The 16,594-nt window shown below is 42.8% G+C and overlaps 1 protein-coding gene across 4 annotated transcripts; it reads left to right on the top strand.

The window, feature by feature from the left end:
* Window positions 1–55: 55 nt before the first annotated feature.
* SLC25A51 (solute carrier family 25 member 51) lies at window positions 56–13,069 on the top strand. 4 transcript variants are annotated; one of them, XM_037035712.1, is made up of 3 exons: window positions 56–323; window positions 4,383–4,507; window positions 11,346–13,069. In XM_037035712.1, exon 3 carries the CDS (start codon window positions 11,392–11,394, stop codon window positions 12,283–12,285), a length of 894 nt encoding a protein of 297 aa, XP_036891607.1. In that variant the 5' UTR covers window positions 56–323; window positions 4,383–4,507; window positions 11,346–11,391; the 3' UTR covers window positions 12,286–13,069. The 4 variants fall into 4 exon arrangements, with proteins under 4 accessions (XP_036891607.1, XP_036891610.1, XP_036891606.1 ...); XM_037035711.1 differs by lacking the exon at window positions 56–323 and adding an exon at window positions 331–814; XM_037035715.1 differs by lacking the exon at window positions 4,383–4,507.
* The last annotated feature ends 3,525 nt before the right edge of the window (window positions 13,070–16,594 follow it).

Here is a 16,594-nt window from a genome sequence, read left to right as displayed (position 1 = left end):
TACGGTGCCAAGGTTACAGTGCTTTGCTTGAAGACGTCCCAATGCATTACGACAGATGCGATGGGTGACCCTCTCTCCACGGCCAGCAGCTGCGAACTCACTCTAGGAGGTGGCCGAAATCCCTTAACGCTCGAGTTTTTTAAAGGAGAGGCGTGGTGGCGGCTGCGTCTTCCTCACGTGATAGGGTTTGGACTGCGCAAGCGCGTCACGCTACGCCCCGCGAACTGGGGGTCGGTCAAGGTCTGCGCCTGCGCGGGCTCCCCGGCTCGCCGATCCGCCGGTCGGCGGCTACGAGGCGTGGAGCCGGGCGTCGGCGGGGATGGGTGAGTGCGAGGTTTCCCTTGGCCTCCTGGTGGAGGGCGTGGACGCACGGAGGAGGGTCTGAGGAGGCCGCCCGGCGGAGTCCGTAAGCGCGTTCGCCCTGCGCCCCCGCGACGCGGGTTCAGTTCTCCGCTCCCGAGGGTCACGGCTCCCGGCGTCCACGCCTGTACCCGGGCTTCGCTGGGCCCGGGACGGCGTCTAGCTGCCGGAGCGAGCTTTTCCCGCGCAGAAAAGGAGGCTGTAGGTTTTTTCGGGTGCGCCCCGAGTGGGGAGGGGCCGAGCTCCGCTTGCGCCCGGGAAGAAGGGCGGTGCTGGGACAGCCGGAGGCCCCCGCCCTGACCCCCCGTCCCCGGGGTCTGGGATTCGGGACCCCGGGATTCCGGACCCCAGACTCTATTGAGCGTCGGAGACGGAAGGGGTAGTCCCGTCCAATTCCCTCGCCTCCCTGCCCGTCCTCTTCTCACAGATTGGCCAAATGGACGCCTGCAGAGAGGTAAGTTCAGCCACTCAGCTAGACAATGCTTATTCTGCGACACCATGTTGCTTCGCGTTGTGCGAAACTCGGTGTGCAGGCTTTTGAGAGGAGGGTGGGGAAGGGGAGACGGTATTGTTAATTGTAAATCTCTGTCCCGATTATTTGGTTTTAAGGCTAGCTAGATGGAGTATGTCGACGCCTCAGCTATAGTTACCCTCTAGGCATAATTTGTATTTTGCCCCTTTCAGCTATACACAGCCTGTCTTAATTCACACTTTCTGTTTCTCTGCCTGTAAACTGTGAAGCCCTTAAAATAAATATGTAGTGACCTTGCCGCTTTGAGCCTCCTCTGCCTTGCTTTGAAAGGATTCCATAAAATTAGAAGGTGCAAGCACTGGTCAGGTCCCCTAGCAAAGGTTAGGCACTTGTGCGTCACCTTTAGCGCACTTCAGGGAAAGATTGCAAGCCGTTACCTCTAAGAGGAATGGACTTACCTGGTCTCTCCTTTGGTAGTAAGCCCAGAGAAGTGGGTTTTTAAATTATAGACTTTGCTTTGTATTTATAATAGCAAGAGTACCGTAACTAGGACTAGAACCCGGGTTGATCTTATTCTGAATGCTGAGTCAGACCCGAGGACCAGTGCTAGTGCACATTCTTGAAGAATTACAGTTGTCTTCTGCCCAGTCGTGCACAAAGACCTTTGTGCTGGGATCACATCCGTTTATCCTTTTGGGCTGTAAATTACTGTATTTACATTTCACGCTGTTTTCTTAAGCAGCACAGTTCGACACTTTCAGTTGTTTGAAAGTCAACTTCATTAACTTCTCTTCCTGATGTTGAGATAGGTTGGGTGTTTTAGGGAGCGTAAAAATGGTAAATAAATTTTGCAATAAGTTGCAAAAAATTATACATGTTTAAAATTATACATGTTTAAAATGAGATCAGTTGAGCAAAGAAATTTAGCCATGTTCAAAAGGTAGATAAGTCTACAAAATTCTGAATTTTATTTCCACAGAATACTGTGCACACTATTCTTCCTTCTGTTGCCAGGTTAAGACCTTATTCCCACCATTGTGGCGTGTAGGATGAAACTAGAGGGAAAGCTTTGAATCTGTGGGGTTTGGGTTTCACTGCATTCCTTTTTTGTGTGTCCAGGCCTTTTTTTCCCTTTAACCTGAAGTTCTAAATGTACTGTAATGTTCCTAAAATTTCTTAAAATAGTTCAATACAGTGGTCAGTACAGTGGCTAACTTCTGTTTAATAACAGTCTCATTATTAGTAAGAGTAATTACAAACTGAGTGAAGTAACTTTATTTATTTTTAGAGAGGGGAATGGCGGGAGAAAGGGAGAGAAACATCAGTGTGTGGTAGCCTGTCTAGCACCCCCTACTGGGGACCTGGCCCTCAACCCAGGCCTGTGCCCTTATTGGGAATTGAACAGCAACCCTTTGGTTTGCAGTCTGGTGCTCAGTCCACTGAGCTACACCAGCCAGGGCTGAATGAAGTAACTTGAATTTGCAAAATTTTAGAAAGTAATGCTAGTACTGTTCCAGCAAGAATTAAAAATGAATATGGACAAAATGTTGTTCAGGTGCACAAATAACTTGGTCTGTATTATCAAGGAACATATATTGTTATACAGCTTGTAAGTAGCTGTGTTAGGATTTAAAATATATTGTTCGGTACATACTAATGACATTTTTTCATTTGTAAATTGTTAGTGTGTTATCATGTAATCATATGGATGTTAATCTGAGTATTTTTGTTGACTATGTCTGTTTCTGAAACTGAAGAAAACAAAAGTGTTACATAGATAAAAAGCATTTCTGTGCTGGTTGTCGTATAGTACTAATAAGGATTTTTAACTCATGTCAGTCAGCTGAAACAGAAGTAAGGATATAAGGTTAAGTGATTAATAATTATCAAACTGTATTCTGAAAAACTTTGTAAGCATCTATAAAAGTTTTTTTAAGCTAAAAATGAAATTAGCTTTAATTGGTTAAAAGGAAAAAATTTAACAGGCAGAAGGTCTGTTTGAAAAAACAAATTTAAAAAGCTATGTGGTTGTTTTTTCCCCCAGTTCTCTCAAGTCAGATATATATACACACCCATAAAAGTGGTGTATGAAGGGAAACTCACACATAAGAGGTTGTATCCTGAATTAAGGGAAACAGCCATTGAAACAGGAACAAACACAAAGTCAACAACAGTTTAACAATTTTTAAAACCGAGTCTAACATGAAGTCTTCAAATGTGTGGCACAGTGCTGTAGTATATAAAGTTAAAGTGCTGCTAGATGTGGAGGAGGAAGTCTGCAGCTTTTAGCAAAAACGTTTTTTCTGAAAAACAAGTCAAAACAACACAATCAGCAGTCGAAGGAGTATCAGAATTTCCACTTCTCGTATCTGTGGTGGACTTCTGTTTATCTAGAATGGACTGAAATTTCAGGCCAAAATGGACACTTTTAACATTTCTTACTTTGTTCATTTAAAATTCTCTGTGTCTTTCCCCTTTACCTTGTAATTCAGAATGATCCAGCAGAAAGATGGCTGCTTTTAGAACTGGCTATTTTATTTGGGGGGGGGGGGGTGAGAATGTCATAGGGCCTGGGTGCTTGATGCTCCTCTGCATCCATAACTGGCATCCTACTGTTTGCCAAAAAAAACTTAGCCACGGACTTGGTGAACTTGGATTCCCACTTTTGCTTTGTTCTCCCATAGATGAAGGTCCACTTGTGGAGGGTATATTTGTCACTGAGCCTTTGAAAGTGAAGGACAGTTGCCAAATGTCAGGTTCCATTCTTGTTGGATCTTTCCTGTGGGTCATGAGAAAGATGCTCTTCTCCTGAGCGTAAATAAAGCATGTGACACCACAAACGGGCCCAGACGGGCTTGGCCCCTGGAAAAGGTGCACACACAGTGATCCCCAGTCAAAGCCACTGTTGCAGAGGAACGGAAGATGGTACAGATGGCTCGGTGGCCGTCAGACCAAAGTTCTCTATGGAATATCTTCAGAAGTAATAAAAGTTTTGCTGAAAGCAAAATATATAGCCTTAAACACTAAAATTATGCAACAAAGAATAAAAAATAAGCATCTGACTCAAAAATTACAATAAAATAAAGGTAGACAAAGCAGTAGAAAAATGATACTGAAGAGAAAAAACATTTAAAAACTGAAAAATAGTAAAATTGGAAAATACAAAAACTGGTTCTTTGCCAAGATGGGAAAGAATGTAAACTGGCTACCCTGGCTACTCTGCTCAAGAAAGAATATAAGTACATAAAATTAGATTTACTTTTTTAATTTTTTAAAATATTATATTTATTTTTAGAGAGGGCAAGGGAAGGAGAAAGAGAAGGAGAGAAACATCAGTGTGTGGTTGTCTCTCACATGCCCCCAACTGGGAACCAGGCTTGAAACCCAGACATGTGCCCTGGCTGGGAATCGAAGCAGCAACCCTTTGCTTTACAGGCCAGCACTCAATCCACTAAGCCACACCACCCAGGGCTAGATGTATTTTTTTTAAAAAAAAAAAAAGCACGTGCTTTATAAGACTATATAAATAAGCCAGAATTTTCTTTTAAAGGACATCCAATTATCAAAATTGATTCCAGAAGAGAGAACCTAACAGACCATTAACAATGGAAGAAATTGAGGACATTATCAAAAAGCTACCGTTCCTCAAAACACCAGGCCCAGATGGTGTTACAGGTGAATTTGTTTTGTTCTGTTTTGTTTTGTTTTGTAAGTACAGTTGGTATACAGTTTTTATATTCCTTTTAAGTGCACAATATTCAACATTTCTGTACCGTCAACTACAGTGTGATCACCTCACTAAGTTCAGTAATCACCTGCCACCATGCAGTTTATCACAGTATGTTATTGGCTCTATGCCCCTTCTACAGGTGAATTTTGTTTAACTTTGAAGGAAAAGATAATTTGAATAATATTTAAGTTGTTCACAACATGAAGATGGAAAAATAAGATTCTTTGTACAAGCCAGTGGAACAGTGATACCTGAACTTGACGTGATGATAGTAGTAAATTGAAAACTTTGTATGTTATGAAGAGTAATGTGAAGTTTTAAAATAAAATACTAGCCAATGGTATTTAGCAATACATTAAAAGAATATTTCACCATGGCCAAATAGGATTCATACCCATATTACAAGGGAGAGTAATTACCAAAAAACATGCTAATGTGCACACCAAATAGATACGTCAGAAAAGAACAATAATAGTTTACCCTTGGTGAGCGCCTGTTGTGTTCCAGACTTCTCTCCTGGGTGCTTTACGTTAAGTGACCAGCCTGTGAGGCAGGTAGCATACTGATTTCATAAATGAGGAAACTAGGCCGTAGAGACAAGGAGGGACTTGTTGAAGGTCACACAGTAGCTATGTGGTGGGGCCAGGTGTTAAGCCCAAGCAATTAGCTGTAACCCTTAAATGCTACACTTGGCTCTGCCTCCAGTATCCATATATCATCTCAGTTGCTTCCTAAAAGCATTGACCAAAGTTCAAGGTAGATTTTAGATTTAGTATTTACGGCAAGGGGGACAGGTGGAAGAACTTTAGTAAAACAAGTAATGTATATTCCCTTCTCATGTTTGAAAACTCTCTAAGAGGCCCTATTCTCAATTGATTATTAGTACTAGAAAAAATGGAATCCATTTTTATTTGGAACATACTTTCCTAGTGAATAGTGGTGGGCAGGGGCTTAAAGTATAATTGCAGATACTATACGAATTCTTAGAATTAATGCAGAATGAGGTTTGATGAAATGAAATGAAAAATGCTGAATTTTATTCAAAAAACTTAACTGACAAAGGGAGATTTTTTTTTCACCCATCACTTTGGCAAAAATCACAGTTTAATGCCTGATGCTAGAAATGGTAGGGGACTTGGCACTGGCATACACTTAATGGAAATGTAAATCATAAGTTTTCTGGGAGCAGTGTGGAGTAGCTGTCAAATTAAAATGCATTGGGCTGAACCGGCCCAATGTTAAATCCCCTGTAAAGATCTGCCCTGCAGTCAGACTGGTGAGTGCAGGCAGAGCTGCTCCTGGCAGCATTGTTTCAAAGGGGAAAACAAACCAAAGCCAAAAATCTAACCATAAATAGGAAATAGAGTAAATTGTAACATAAATACATAATATATTTGTATGTAATTATATAATACATCTGTTTGATAGAATACTGTGCAGCCATTCAAAACACTGGGATATCTCTGCTCTTAGTTTCCTGACCCCTTTCGTTACGTTCCTGAGGGCAGACTTCAGGAACGTTGGGCCTGCGGTGGTGCCCAGTCATAATTCTTCCCGTCTGAGGGTAAGTTTGTCTTTCCTAAAGGAACATGATAGCAAGCCAGCTCAAACTCCAAACCTCCAAAGGGGCTTTGGGCCAGAGTGTGCGTGCATCACACGTTCTTAGTGTGGTCCGCCTTCAGGGAGAAGGACACACAGATCTTGGTGTGACTGACTTAGGAAAATAGTTTATTTCCATTTGCTTCACAGAAGAAATCAGAAAAATAGCTCATAGTGTTGAGAGGATTGTGGGGTCTTCCCAAGGGTCTCTCCTAACAGGTCCTGGCCTGATTTCCCATCCTTATTTGTCACTCATCCATCTATCTACCCGTATTGTGCTCCAGCAGGATATAACTCAAGTACAATAGTCCCTCTTATTCGTAGTTTCAGCTGCCATGGTGAACCAAAATGCAGAAATACTAATTGGAGACTTTAGGGAGTAAACATAAGTTTTAAACTGTGTGCTGTTCCGAGTGACATGATGAAACCCCACACTCTCTCAGGACGAGAGTCTTCCCGTCGTCCAGTGCTCCACGCAGTGTTCTGCCCATCAGTCTCTGGTAGCCCTCTCCATGGCTGGAGTGACGGTCACAGGGTCACAGGGCTTGTGTTCAGGTAGTCCTTGCAGTAGCCTCATGCTGTGTCACTGCCTGGGTCGTGCACCCCCCTTCACCTCCTCATGTCGGCACTGTGTCAGCTCGTGTCACAAGAAGAAAGTTGAGCAGTTTATGGTGGCGTGTGTGTGGTATTGGTGGGGGAAAAAACATAACACACTTGGGTTTTTCGTCGTTAGTCAGAGACCTAGATGGGTTATCGTACCTATTTATTCAATATCTATGTATCATTTGAAACCCTTACATGTAATCGTGTATGGGGGGGGGACCATAAAAAGCTACCATCTTAACCCATTTTAAGTGTTCCGTTCAGCAATTTATATTTGACTTCTATAAAACAGATCTCCAGAACTTTTCGATCTTGCAGAACTGAAACTCTAACCATTAAACAATAACTCCCTGTTGCCCTTTTTTTTCAGTCCCTGGCAACCACCGATTCTCCTGTCTGTCTCTGACTTTGACTGCCATGGGTACCTCATGTATGGGGAGTCATGCAGTTACTTGTCACTTCATGACTGGCTTATTTCATTCACTTAGTGATGTCCTCAAGGTTTCATCCACGTGTGACAGGATCCCCTTCCTTTTTGGATGTATATCCAGAACTGGGATTGCTAGGTCATGTGGTAATTCTTGTTTTTAAAAGGTTTTTAATATATTGTGTTAATTGTGCTGTTACAATTGTCCCGTGGTTTTTTCTCCCCTTTATCCCCCTCTACCCTGCAACCCCTCCCACCATCATTCCCTCCCTTAGTTCATGACCATGGGTGCATGTAAGTTCTTTGGCTTCTCCATTTCCCATACTATTCTTAACCTCCCCCTGTCTATTTGGTACCTACCATTTATGCTTCTTATTCCTTGTACATTTTCCCCCATTCTCCCCCTGCTCCCCACTGATAACCCTCCATGTGATCTCTCTTCCTGTGATTCTATTACTGTTCTAGTTGTTTGCTTTGTTCATTTTTGTTTTTATTAGGTTTGGTTGATAGTTGTGAGTTTGTTGTCATTTTACTGTTCATAGTTTTTATCACCTTTTTCTTAGATAAACCCCTTTAACTTGACTTTATCTGGGAAGCACTTTATCTGCCCTTCCATTCTAAATGAAAGCTTTGCTGGATAGAGCAATCTTCGATGTAGGTCTTGCCTTTCATGACTTTGAATACTTCTCTTCCGCTCCTCCTTGCCTGCAAGGTATCTTTTGAGAAATCAGCTTACAGGAACTCCTTTGTAGGTAACTCCTTTTTTCTTGCTGCTTTTAAGCTTCTCTCCTTATCTTTCGCCTTGGGTAATGTAATTATGATGTGCCTTGGTGTGTTCCTCCTTAGGTCCAACTTCTTTGGGATTCTCTGAGCTTCCTGGACTTCCTGGAAATGTATTTACTTTCTAGATTGGGGAAGGTCTCCTTCATTATTTTTTCACATAATTTTTCAATTTCTTGCTCTCTTCTCCTTCTGGCACCCCTGTGATTCAGATGTTGGAATGCTTAAAGTTGTCCTGGAGATTCCTAGCTTCTCCTCATTTTTTTGAATTCTTGTTTCTTCATTCTGTTCTAGTTGAATGTTTATTTCTTCCTTCTGGTCCAAACCGTTGATTTGAGTCCCAGTTTCCTTCCCTTCACTGTTGGTTCCCTGTATATTTTCCTTTATTTCACTTTGCACAGCCTTCACTTCTTCCTCTGTTTTGCAACCATATTCAACCAATTCTGTGAGCATCCTGATTACCACCACTGTTTTAAACTCTGCTTCTGATGAGATAGGATGGCTATCTCTTCATCACTTAGTTGTGTTTTTTTCTGGAGCTTTGATCTGTTCTTTCATTTGGGCTGTATTTTTTGTCTTGGCACACCTGTTACATAGTAACGGGCGGAGCCTTAGGTATTCACCAGAGCGGGGCAACTTCGCCTTGGCACTGTATATGGGGCAGGGGTCCAAGGGGAACAATGCCACTTGCTCAGCACTTGGCTGTCTTTCAGTCACTTTTCCCACTACCCACAAGCAAATTGGGCCCTTCTGGTGCTGATTCCGTGGTGGGTGGGTTTGTGTACATTCTAGGACCCTCTGGGGTCCTGAGTAACTTTCCTGAGAGGTTGGGAGTGTCTCTTGCCACTGCACCCCTCTCAGGTGTTTACAGTCGGAGATTTTGAGCCTGTATTTCCCCTGTGCTGGGACCCTGGGTTGCACAGTCTGTCTTGCTCCACAGTTGTACCTCCTGGTTTTTTCAGCACACAAATGTGGGACCTCCCAGTCCTCCAGCCACCCCTTTGTCATACGTCCTCTCCGCTCTGGCTGCCTGTCTCTGCTCCTCCTGCCAGTCTGAATGAATGTTTCTTCAATTCCTTCGTTGTGGGACTTCCATACAGTGTGATTTTTCTGGCAGTTCTGGTCATTTTTTGTTTTTAAATTTGTTCTTTTGCTTGTGCAGAGAGGTCAAGTGTATCTACTTATGCCTCCATCTTGGCTGGAAGTCCCTATTTTAAATTTTTTGAAGAACAGAGGAATGGCCATAATTTTTTTTAATCATCACCCAAGGATGTTTTTTCATTGCTTTAGAGATACAGGAAGGGTTGGTGGGAGAGAGAGAGAGACAGAGAGGGAGAGAAATGTCAGTTGGTTGCCTTCTCATACATGGCCCTACCGGGCATTAAACCCTGCATCCTGGGTGTGTACCCTGATCAGGAGTTAAATCCTCGTCCTTTTTGGCCTATGAGACGATGCTTCAACCGAGCCACACCAGCAAGAGCACACCGTGCAGTTTTCTTTTGAAGCGGCACCATTTTATATCCCCACCAGTGGTGCACAGGGTTCCCATTTCTCTACATCCCCACCAATATTGTTGTCCTTTTCCTTTCTCTGCCTCCCCCTCCCCCTCCCTCTCCCTCTCCCTTTCCCTCCCTCCTTCCCTCCCTCCCTCCCTTCCTCTCTTTAGTAGGGGCCTTCCTCATGAATATGAGGTGATATTTCATTGTGGTTTTGATTTGCATTTCCCTGGTAAAAAGTGATGTCAAGCATCTCCATATGCTTGTTGACCGTTTGTATGTCTTTGGAGAAATGTCTTTTCAGGTCCTTTGCTCATTTTTAATCAGGTTATTTTTTGTTGTTGAGTTGTAGTTAAATGTGATATTTTACTGTTGAAGAATATAAGCAACTTTGAAATATTTAGCCTGATACATCTAAAATATAAAACTGTCATGTCCCCAGCTAAAGGTAATTTCTACAACTATTTCTTGGATTTAGGAAATGTTCTAGATCGTCTTAACTATTTGGATCCTTTTGAGGGGAAAGTTGGCTTTAGATGATGGGCAAGAACAATCTTGCCATTTTAAGGAAACATATATTCCATTTTGCCTCAGTTCTCCCCAGTGGGCTAAATCTATATATAGTTTTCATCATGGTCTCTTACAGCCACCTTTTGTCTCAGGGTGGCCTCCCAAAGTCACTGCGTCTGTGGTATGATAGCAGGAACAAGGACCCTGGAGTGAGTCAGGTTTCATTTCAAGATGCCAGCTCTACCAGTTACTAACTGCACCTTGGACAAAAGAGTGTGGGTCATTTCATTGGTAAAGCTAGGAAAATACAGAGTTGTTTTGAGAATTAAGTTCGTGACAGTCCAGTGTAGAGTACACACGTGCAGGCCTGCTTCCAGCCTCCACTTCTCAAAGTGCGTGCTCGGTGTCCCTTACCTGTGCTCCACGGCACACTTCTTGTAGAAGGCACTACTCTGTGGTGTCATTGCTCACCTCAGCAGTCTCCTGGTGAATTGCGAGTTCCTTGTCTTTGGGTAACGAGCACTGAGCAGAGGGCCTGGTTCAGAGTGGCAACTGTGTAAGCGTTAGTGAACACAACGATTGAATGCATGTCCTGCTGTTTTATTTCTCGTGGAAACACTTTGTTACAGAAGGATGATGATGTATACAGTTGTGTAGTGTAGACAGTGTGCATGAACCAGTCCAGTGGTGCCCCAATTTTTTTGGTCTCAGGATCCCTTACACCTAAAAATTATTGTGGATGCCAAAGAGCCTTTATTCATGTGGATTAATATTTGTGGTCTTAGAAATTGAAACAAAATTTTACAATACTTATTTTTTTAATCTTTTTCCTTTTTTTAAAGGATTTATTTCTAGAGTGAGGGGACGGGAAGCAGAAAGTGGGGGGGAAACATCTATGTGTGGTTGCCTTTCGCGTGCGCCCCACTGAGGACCTGGCCCACAACCCAGGCATGTGCCCTGGCTGGGAATTGAACCAGTGACCCTTTGGTTTGCAGGCCTGCACTCAATCCACTGAGCTACACCAGCCAGGGCTAAAATTTAAAAATATTTATTAATTTACTTAATAATGATGTTGATAAACTCATGTTAATATAAACAACACATTTTCATGAAAAGTAACTTGTAAAAAAATCATTGAGAAGAGTGTGTGTTAGTGTCGCTAATGTCTGGCTTGAAAAGAGAAGCAGGGTCCCATATCTGCTTCTGCCTCAGTCGGAGATGTTCTGCTCAGAGTCTGCACAGAAAATCCAGTGTGTAGTTGGAAGGGGGGGCCGCCAGACTGTGGAAAGGGTCTCAGGGACCTCCAGGAGTCCTCTGAAAATGCAACACTGTTTAAAGGTTTACCTATTGTCATTTTATTATTTGTAGGTTAAAAATCCTTCATGAAGAAGAAAGATCTTAAGCCACAAGCCACATGATGGATTCAGAAGCTCATGAAAAGAGGTCTGCCATCATAACATCTTCAAAACAAGATATATCTCCTCATATTACAGAGGTCGGTGAAATGAAACACTATTTGTGTGGCTGCTGTGCAGCTTTCAACAACGTAACAATCACGTATCCCATTCAGAAGGTCCTCTTTCGGCAACAGCTTTATGGAATCAAAACCAGGGACGCGGTGCTTCAGTTGCGGAGAGACGGCTTCCGGAACTTGTACCGCGGAATCCTCCCCCCGCTGATGCAGAAGACCACGACACTGGCACTCATGTTCGGTCTCTATGAGGATTTATCCTGCCTCCTCCGGGCGCACACCAGTACCCCAGAGGTTGTGACCCGCAGCACGGCGGCGTTACTTGCGGGGACAACGGAAGCAGTTTTCACCCCGTTTGAAAGAGTTCAAACATTGCTTCAAGACCACAAGCATCATGACAAATTCACAAACACTTACCAGGCTTTCAAAGCACTGAAGTGCCATGGGGTTGGAGAGTATTATCGAGGCTTGACACCTATTCTTTTCCGCAATGGCTTCAGCAACGTCCTGTTTTTTGGCCTCCGGGGTCCCATCAAGGAGCACCTGCCTACCGCGACAACTCACGGGGCTCATTTGGTCACCGATTTTATCTGCGGAGGGCTGTTGGGCGCCATGTTGGGAATCTTGTTTTTTCCACTTAATGTTGTAAAAACTCGCATGCAGTCTCAGATTGGTGGGGAATTCCAGTCTTTTCCCAACGTTTTCAAAAAAATCTGGTTAGAGCGGGACAGGAAACTCACAAATCTTTTCAGAGGTGCCCATCTGAATTACCATCGGTCCCTCATCTCTTGGGGCATAATCAATGCAACCTATGAATTCTTGTTAAAGGTTATATGAAAGAAATCATCAGTTAAGTGCCATTTATTAACTCACCAGACCTTCAAAGAAGAAAGCAGTTTGGCCTCGTCCCTAATTGGCCAAATAATCAGTTGGTGTCACAAGTTCAGGGCACAGTGAATTACAGGCAAAGCTGTTCTCCTTAAGCACCAACAAATTCAGAATAAAATGTTTCAATAGGAAAATTTAAGGGTTCTGGGGTGTGGTGTTTTGGGTTTTGTTCTGATTATTACCAGAGAACTTTAGGCTCATTGCCTTGTTAAGAGCTGTTTATCTGATGGATGGCTTTTGACAAGGAAACTAATAGCCACAATGGTCTTCTTGTCCAAAGTCTCCGAACCTTCTGTGTTGAAATGTCAGTGGCCATGACCAGCCAGAGAAAAGGCTCTTAGGGCCCCTCAAGTTCTCAGGCTTACTTTATTACTCCATTTCTTGCTTCTCTGTTCTTAGAAGTTATAAAGGATAGTCTTCTTTGCTGAACTTAAGCGTATATACCAGAGGACGAAGGAGCAGGACAGGGAAGAAAAGAGCTTAATAGGCGTAGGCTTTTTGTAATGAATTGCTTGTATTCATTTTTGAAACAAAGCACCTGTTGGGGGGTCTGTTTCTGCTCAAACGTGGTAGACTCGAGCAGGCAGTGAAAGCCCCCATTTTGCTTTCTGGGTTTGGAAGTTTTCTGTTCAGTTCTGAATGTGACCTTAAACCTGTCCATAACATCCTTATGTTGATTTCACTTATTTCATAGCCAAAAGATGGGGAGACTTAAATTTTGTCATAAGCATTTCATCCTAAGTTTTATATTAATTTCATTCGGATCAGATTCTCTTTAGTTCAGTTTCTTTTCTTTTTTTAAGATGATATTTATTTTTTTAGAGAGAGGGGAAGGGAGGGAGAAAGGGAGAGAAACATCAATTTGTTGCCTCTCATATGTACCCCGAATAGGGACCAAACCTGCATGTGCCCTGACCCGGAACCAAACCGGTGACCTTTCGTTCTGCAGGACAATACCCAACCAAGTGAGCCACTCTGGTCAGGGTTCTTTAGCTCAATTTCTTTAAAGTATTGTTGCCAACTTACTAAACAGCTTTGGCTATTTTTTCCCTTTGGATAGTAGTTTGTCTTATTCACGTATTCCATTCTCTTGAAACTTCTTTTTAAAAAGAAAAACACTACCATAAATTTTTACTTTGGAAGTCTAAGAGAATCTCAGTTTTTTTTCTGATTTCTAATTGTTTTGGGGGAAGGATAGTGTTCACCTTGAAGTGTTGGGGTGGTTTTTTTGTTTGTTTTGTTTTTTTACTCCGGAATTAGAAACTTCTATTAGGATTTTTATATTTTGGAAACCCAGTTTTACCATTTTATCATTAAAAGAATTTGAGATGATAAGATCTAAATAGAGATATTTGAAGGTATTTGTTAATTTTTAAATTTCCTGAAGTTGGAAAAATAGCTGGATAGATTGATTACTCATGCCTCACCTAGCAAGAACCTGTTTGTCAAAGGACATATTTTAAAATGTTTTTTCCAGATCAGGCAAAATGACTCATACACCAATTGAATAATTAATTTAAAAAAACATGTAGAAAAGCTGTTTATCTTTTAAAAACCCACACATGTAAATACGTGATCAAGATTGGTCTTCGGCATCTGACATAGTAGTTAGGTTTCTTATTGCTAGTTTTTCATCATTCTGGGTAATTGCGTATGAAAATGTGCCCATTGACCAAAATAAAATCAGGGTCTCAATTGGTAGTTTACTCAGTTTCTGGGCAGATAGTCCAAAAAAAGATGTTTACCTCTACGTGCAGTACGGCTGGACAGATACAATAAATATCCTTCCAACCAAAAGGATTAGAAGGCGTTCGGTAGACATTAATCAAGCTCAGGAGATTGACACCTGCTCAGTTCGGCAGTGTGCTCAATGGCAGTTTACTTCAGCAACAGGTGCAAATGTAGAAATTTCAGAGCACAGTGTCACCAAATAAATGTGAGTGGCCTGTCAAATGGACTCCAATCAGGATTTGAAGCGGCTCTTTCAGACATGACAGTGGCACTGTGGTGCCTGGCCCCTCATTCGTGTGTGTGTGTGTGTGTCCCTGAGTACTCCCAGGCACGTCTAGGTGCTCAGCATGTGGCAGGCGCGTGAGCCTGGGGCCGAGTCCTGGCCCTGGGAACGGACTCCGTGGGTCTCGGGCCCCGCAGGGCCTGCTTCCCTCTGTACACTCCATGCAGGCGGTAGAAGTCTGAGTTCTAAAGCACTTTTGTGAAATAGAAAAAGTGAGGGTTTGAAGGTGGATGCTTTGATTTCTGCTGTCTCAAATATGTGGCATTTACAAACAATAAATATTTTTAATGGTTTCAACTCATACTATTTTGGGGTTTCTTTGTTACTTTTTACAGCTTTTGAAGACCAAACGGCAAATACGTTCCCAGGGATGCTTTTGTGTTGTTATACAGACTTGTTAAACTTGACAAAAAATTCAACAGGACTTGTAGCTAACAGCTTTGTCTGAACTTTAAAGTCAAAATGCGTTAATAAGACACTATCGTTTTTATCTTCGTTGTGAACTAGTACAATAATTTTGAAAAGACAGATATGATCAAATAACTATTTGAAAAGCTTTAAAAGTGGCCCTTTCGTTCCATGTGTGACACAGACTGCCCATGAGCCTGGGGTGCGTCTGGCCTTGCCCTGTGCTTCCGTGGGTTCTGCGACTAACACACACTGAGTGGTACAAGCCTCGGCTGCCCCGCAGAGTCAACACGACCTCTGCGTGGTGACACACTGCTGTTGGAGACCAGGTGGATGTTTTTGTCTCAGTAGTCAGTGTTCATCTTACCTTAATAGCTCTATAATCCCCTGCCATATATTCTGAACTCTGCGGGAAAACAGAATCGTCCAAGTCTGGCCATCTTTGAAGACCTGAAACGCCCTGGCTCAGTTACGGCGGTGGTTGTCAGAAGGCTGGGGGGATGGGTAAGGGGGGCAGTGGGTGGGAGGCGGGTGTGGGAAGTGGGGTCTAGAGGGGCTCACAGTAAGCCAACCCTGGGTCAGTGCGGGTGAGATGCGTAGCATGAGTGTCTGTGGCCAAAATGAGGGCAAGAGAGGCGATCACTCTTGAAGAAAGACGTGATTTCTTTTAAAGTAATGGCCCTGGTTTCCATGCATATCAAAGACTTGAACAGGCATTCTGAAGTTGGAGACTTTCAGCTTTAACACTTTTTTAAGCTTAATATTAAATATTTGCTTAAGTGGTGAAGCAATAACGCTGTTTTTGTTTGACATTTTGAATTTTGCAAACGTGAGTTTAAATGAAACCTGTAGATGTTTCAAAGTTAGCATTCTACTTTTGGTAATTCTTTTTGGAATAAAGTTTTTGTTTGTGTCTTTTTTAAATGGATTTGGTCTTCTCTTGTGGTTGAGTTAGAGTTACTAGGACATTCTTTTCTGTGTGGTAAATTGATATATTAGAGTTTTTGTTGATAATACATTTAGCACACTACTTTGGCTATTAGCAACTTCACCTGACGACTTTGTTGATTGAACAGTCCTTCATTTATTCATCTTTGATCAAGAGGAGTTCTGGTCCTGGCCAGTGGCACAGTTGGTTGGAGTGTTGCCCTACTGTAACCAAAAAGTCGCAGGTTCGATTCCCAGTCAGGGCATGTAACCTGGATTGCAGGTTTGGTCTCTGGTCTGAGTGCGTGTGATCCCCAGCCTAGGTGGGAATGGGAGGCAACTCATCGATGCTTCTCTCGCATCCATGTTTCTTGCCTGTCTAAAAGCGATGGAAAAAATGTCCTTGGGTGAAGATAAAAATATTTTTTAAAGTTCCAGATAATTTTCCAGATGGCTAAGCTGTAAAGTATTTTGATTTTTTTCCCTACTGTGTGTAATGGTAAATTCAGCTTGTCAGTAATTTCTCTTGCAATCTGTACCTTCAGGTCATGCTTACCCCTAGGTAAATGGTGTGGGTGTTGGTGCTTTCCCAGACTTTTGTATCTGCTCTTTCGTAGCCACTCCTTTCTGTTGGGGTGACGTTATATCATCTGCACTGTTGGTTCACGTGTTAAATTGTAAAGTGCTCCCTGTGTCTAGGCGAGTGGAGGTGGCTTGGCGAGGACCTCTGGGCGAGGGGGCAGTTGCTGTAACATGTTCCGGAACCTCAGTTCAGGGTAGAAATTATGAAAGTGAATGTCCTGAACTTCAGAGTTGATAAAAGGAGTGTTTTACACATCATCTGATGAGATTGTTTAACCCACCTGCCGCTGTAGACCAGAGACGGGAGCATGTGGAGAGAGCCAGTTC

The sequence above is a fragment of the Sturnira hondurensis genome, unplaced genomic scaffold (assembly GCF_014824575.4).
Source record: "Sturnira hondurensis isolate 20B ecotype Veracruz unplaced genomic scaffold, ASM1482457v3 Scaffold0022566, whole genome shotgun sequence".
Classification (NCBI taxonomy): Eukaryota; Metazoa; Chordata; class Mammalia; order Chiroptera; family Phyllostomidae; genus Sturnira; species Sturnira hondurensis.
Note: the sequence above shows the minus strand (reverse complement) of the source record. Positions and strands in the feature narration are given on the sequence as shown.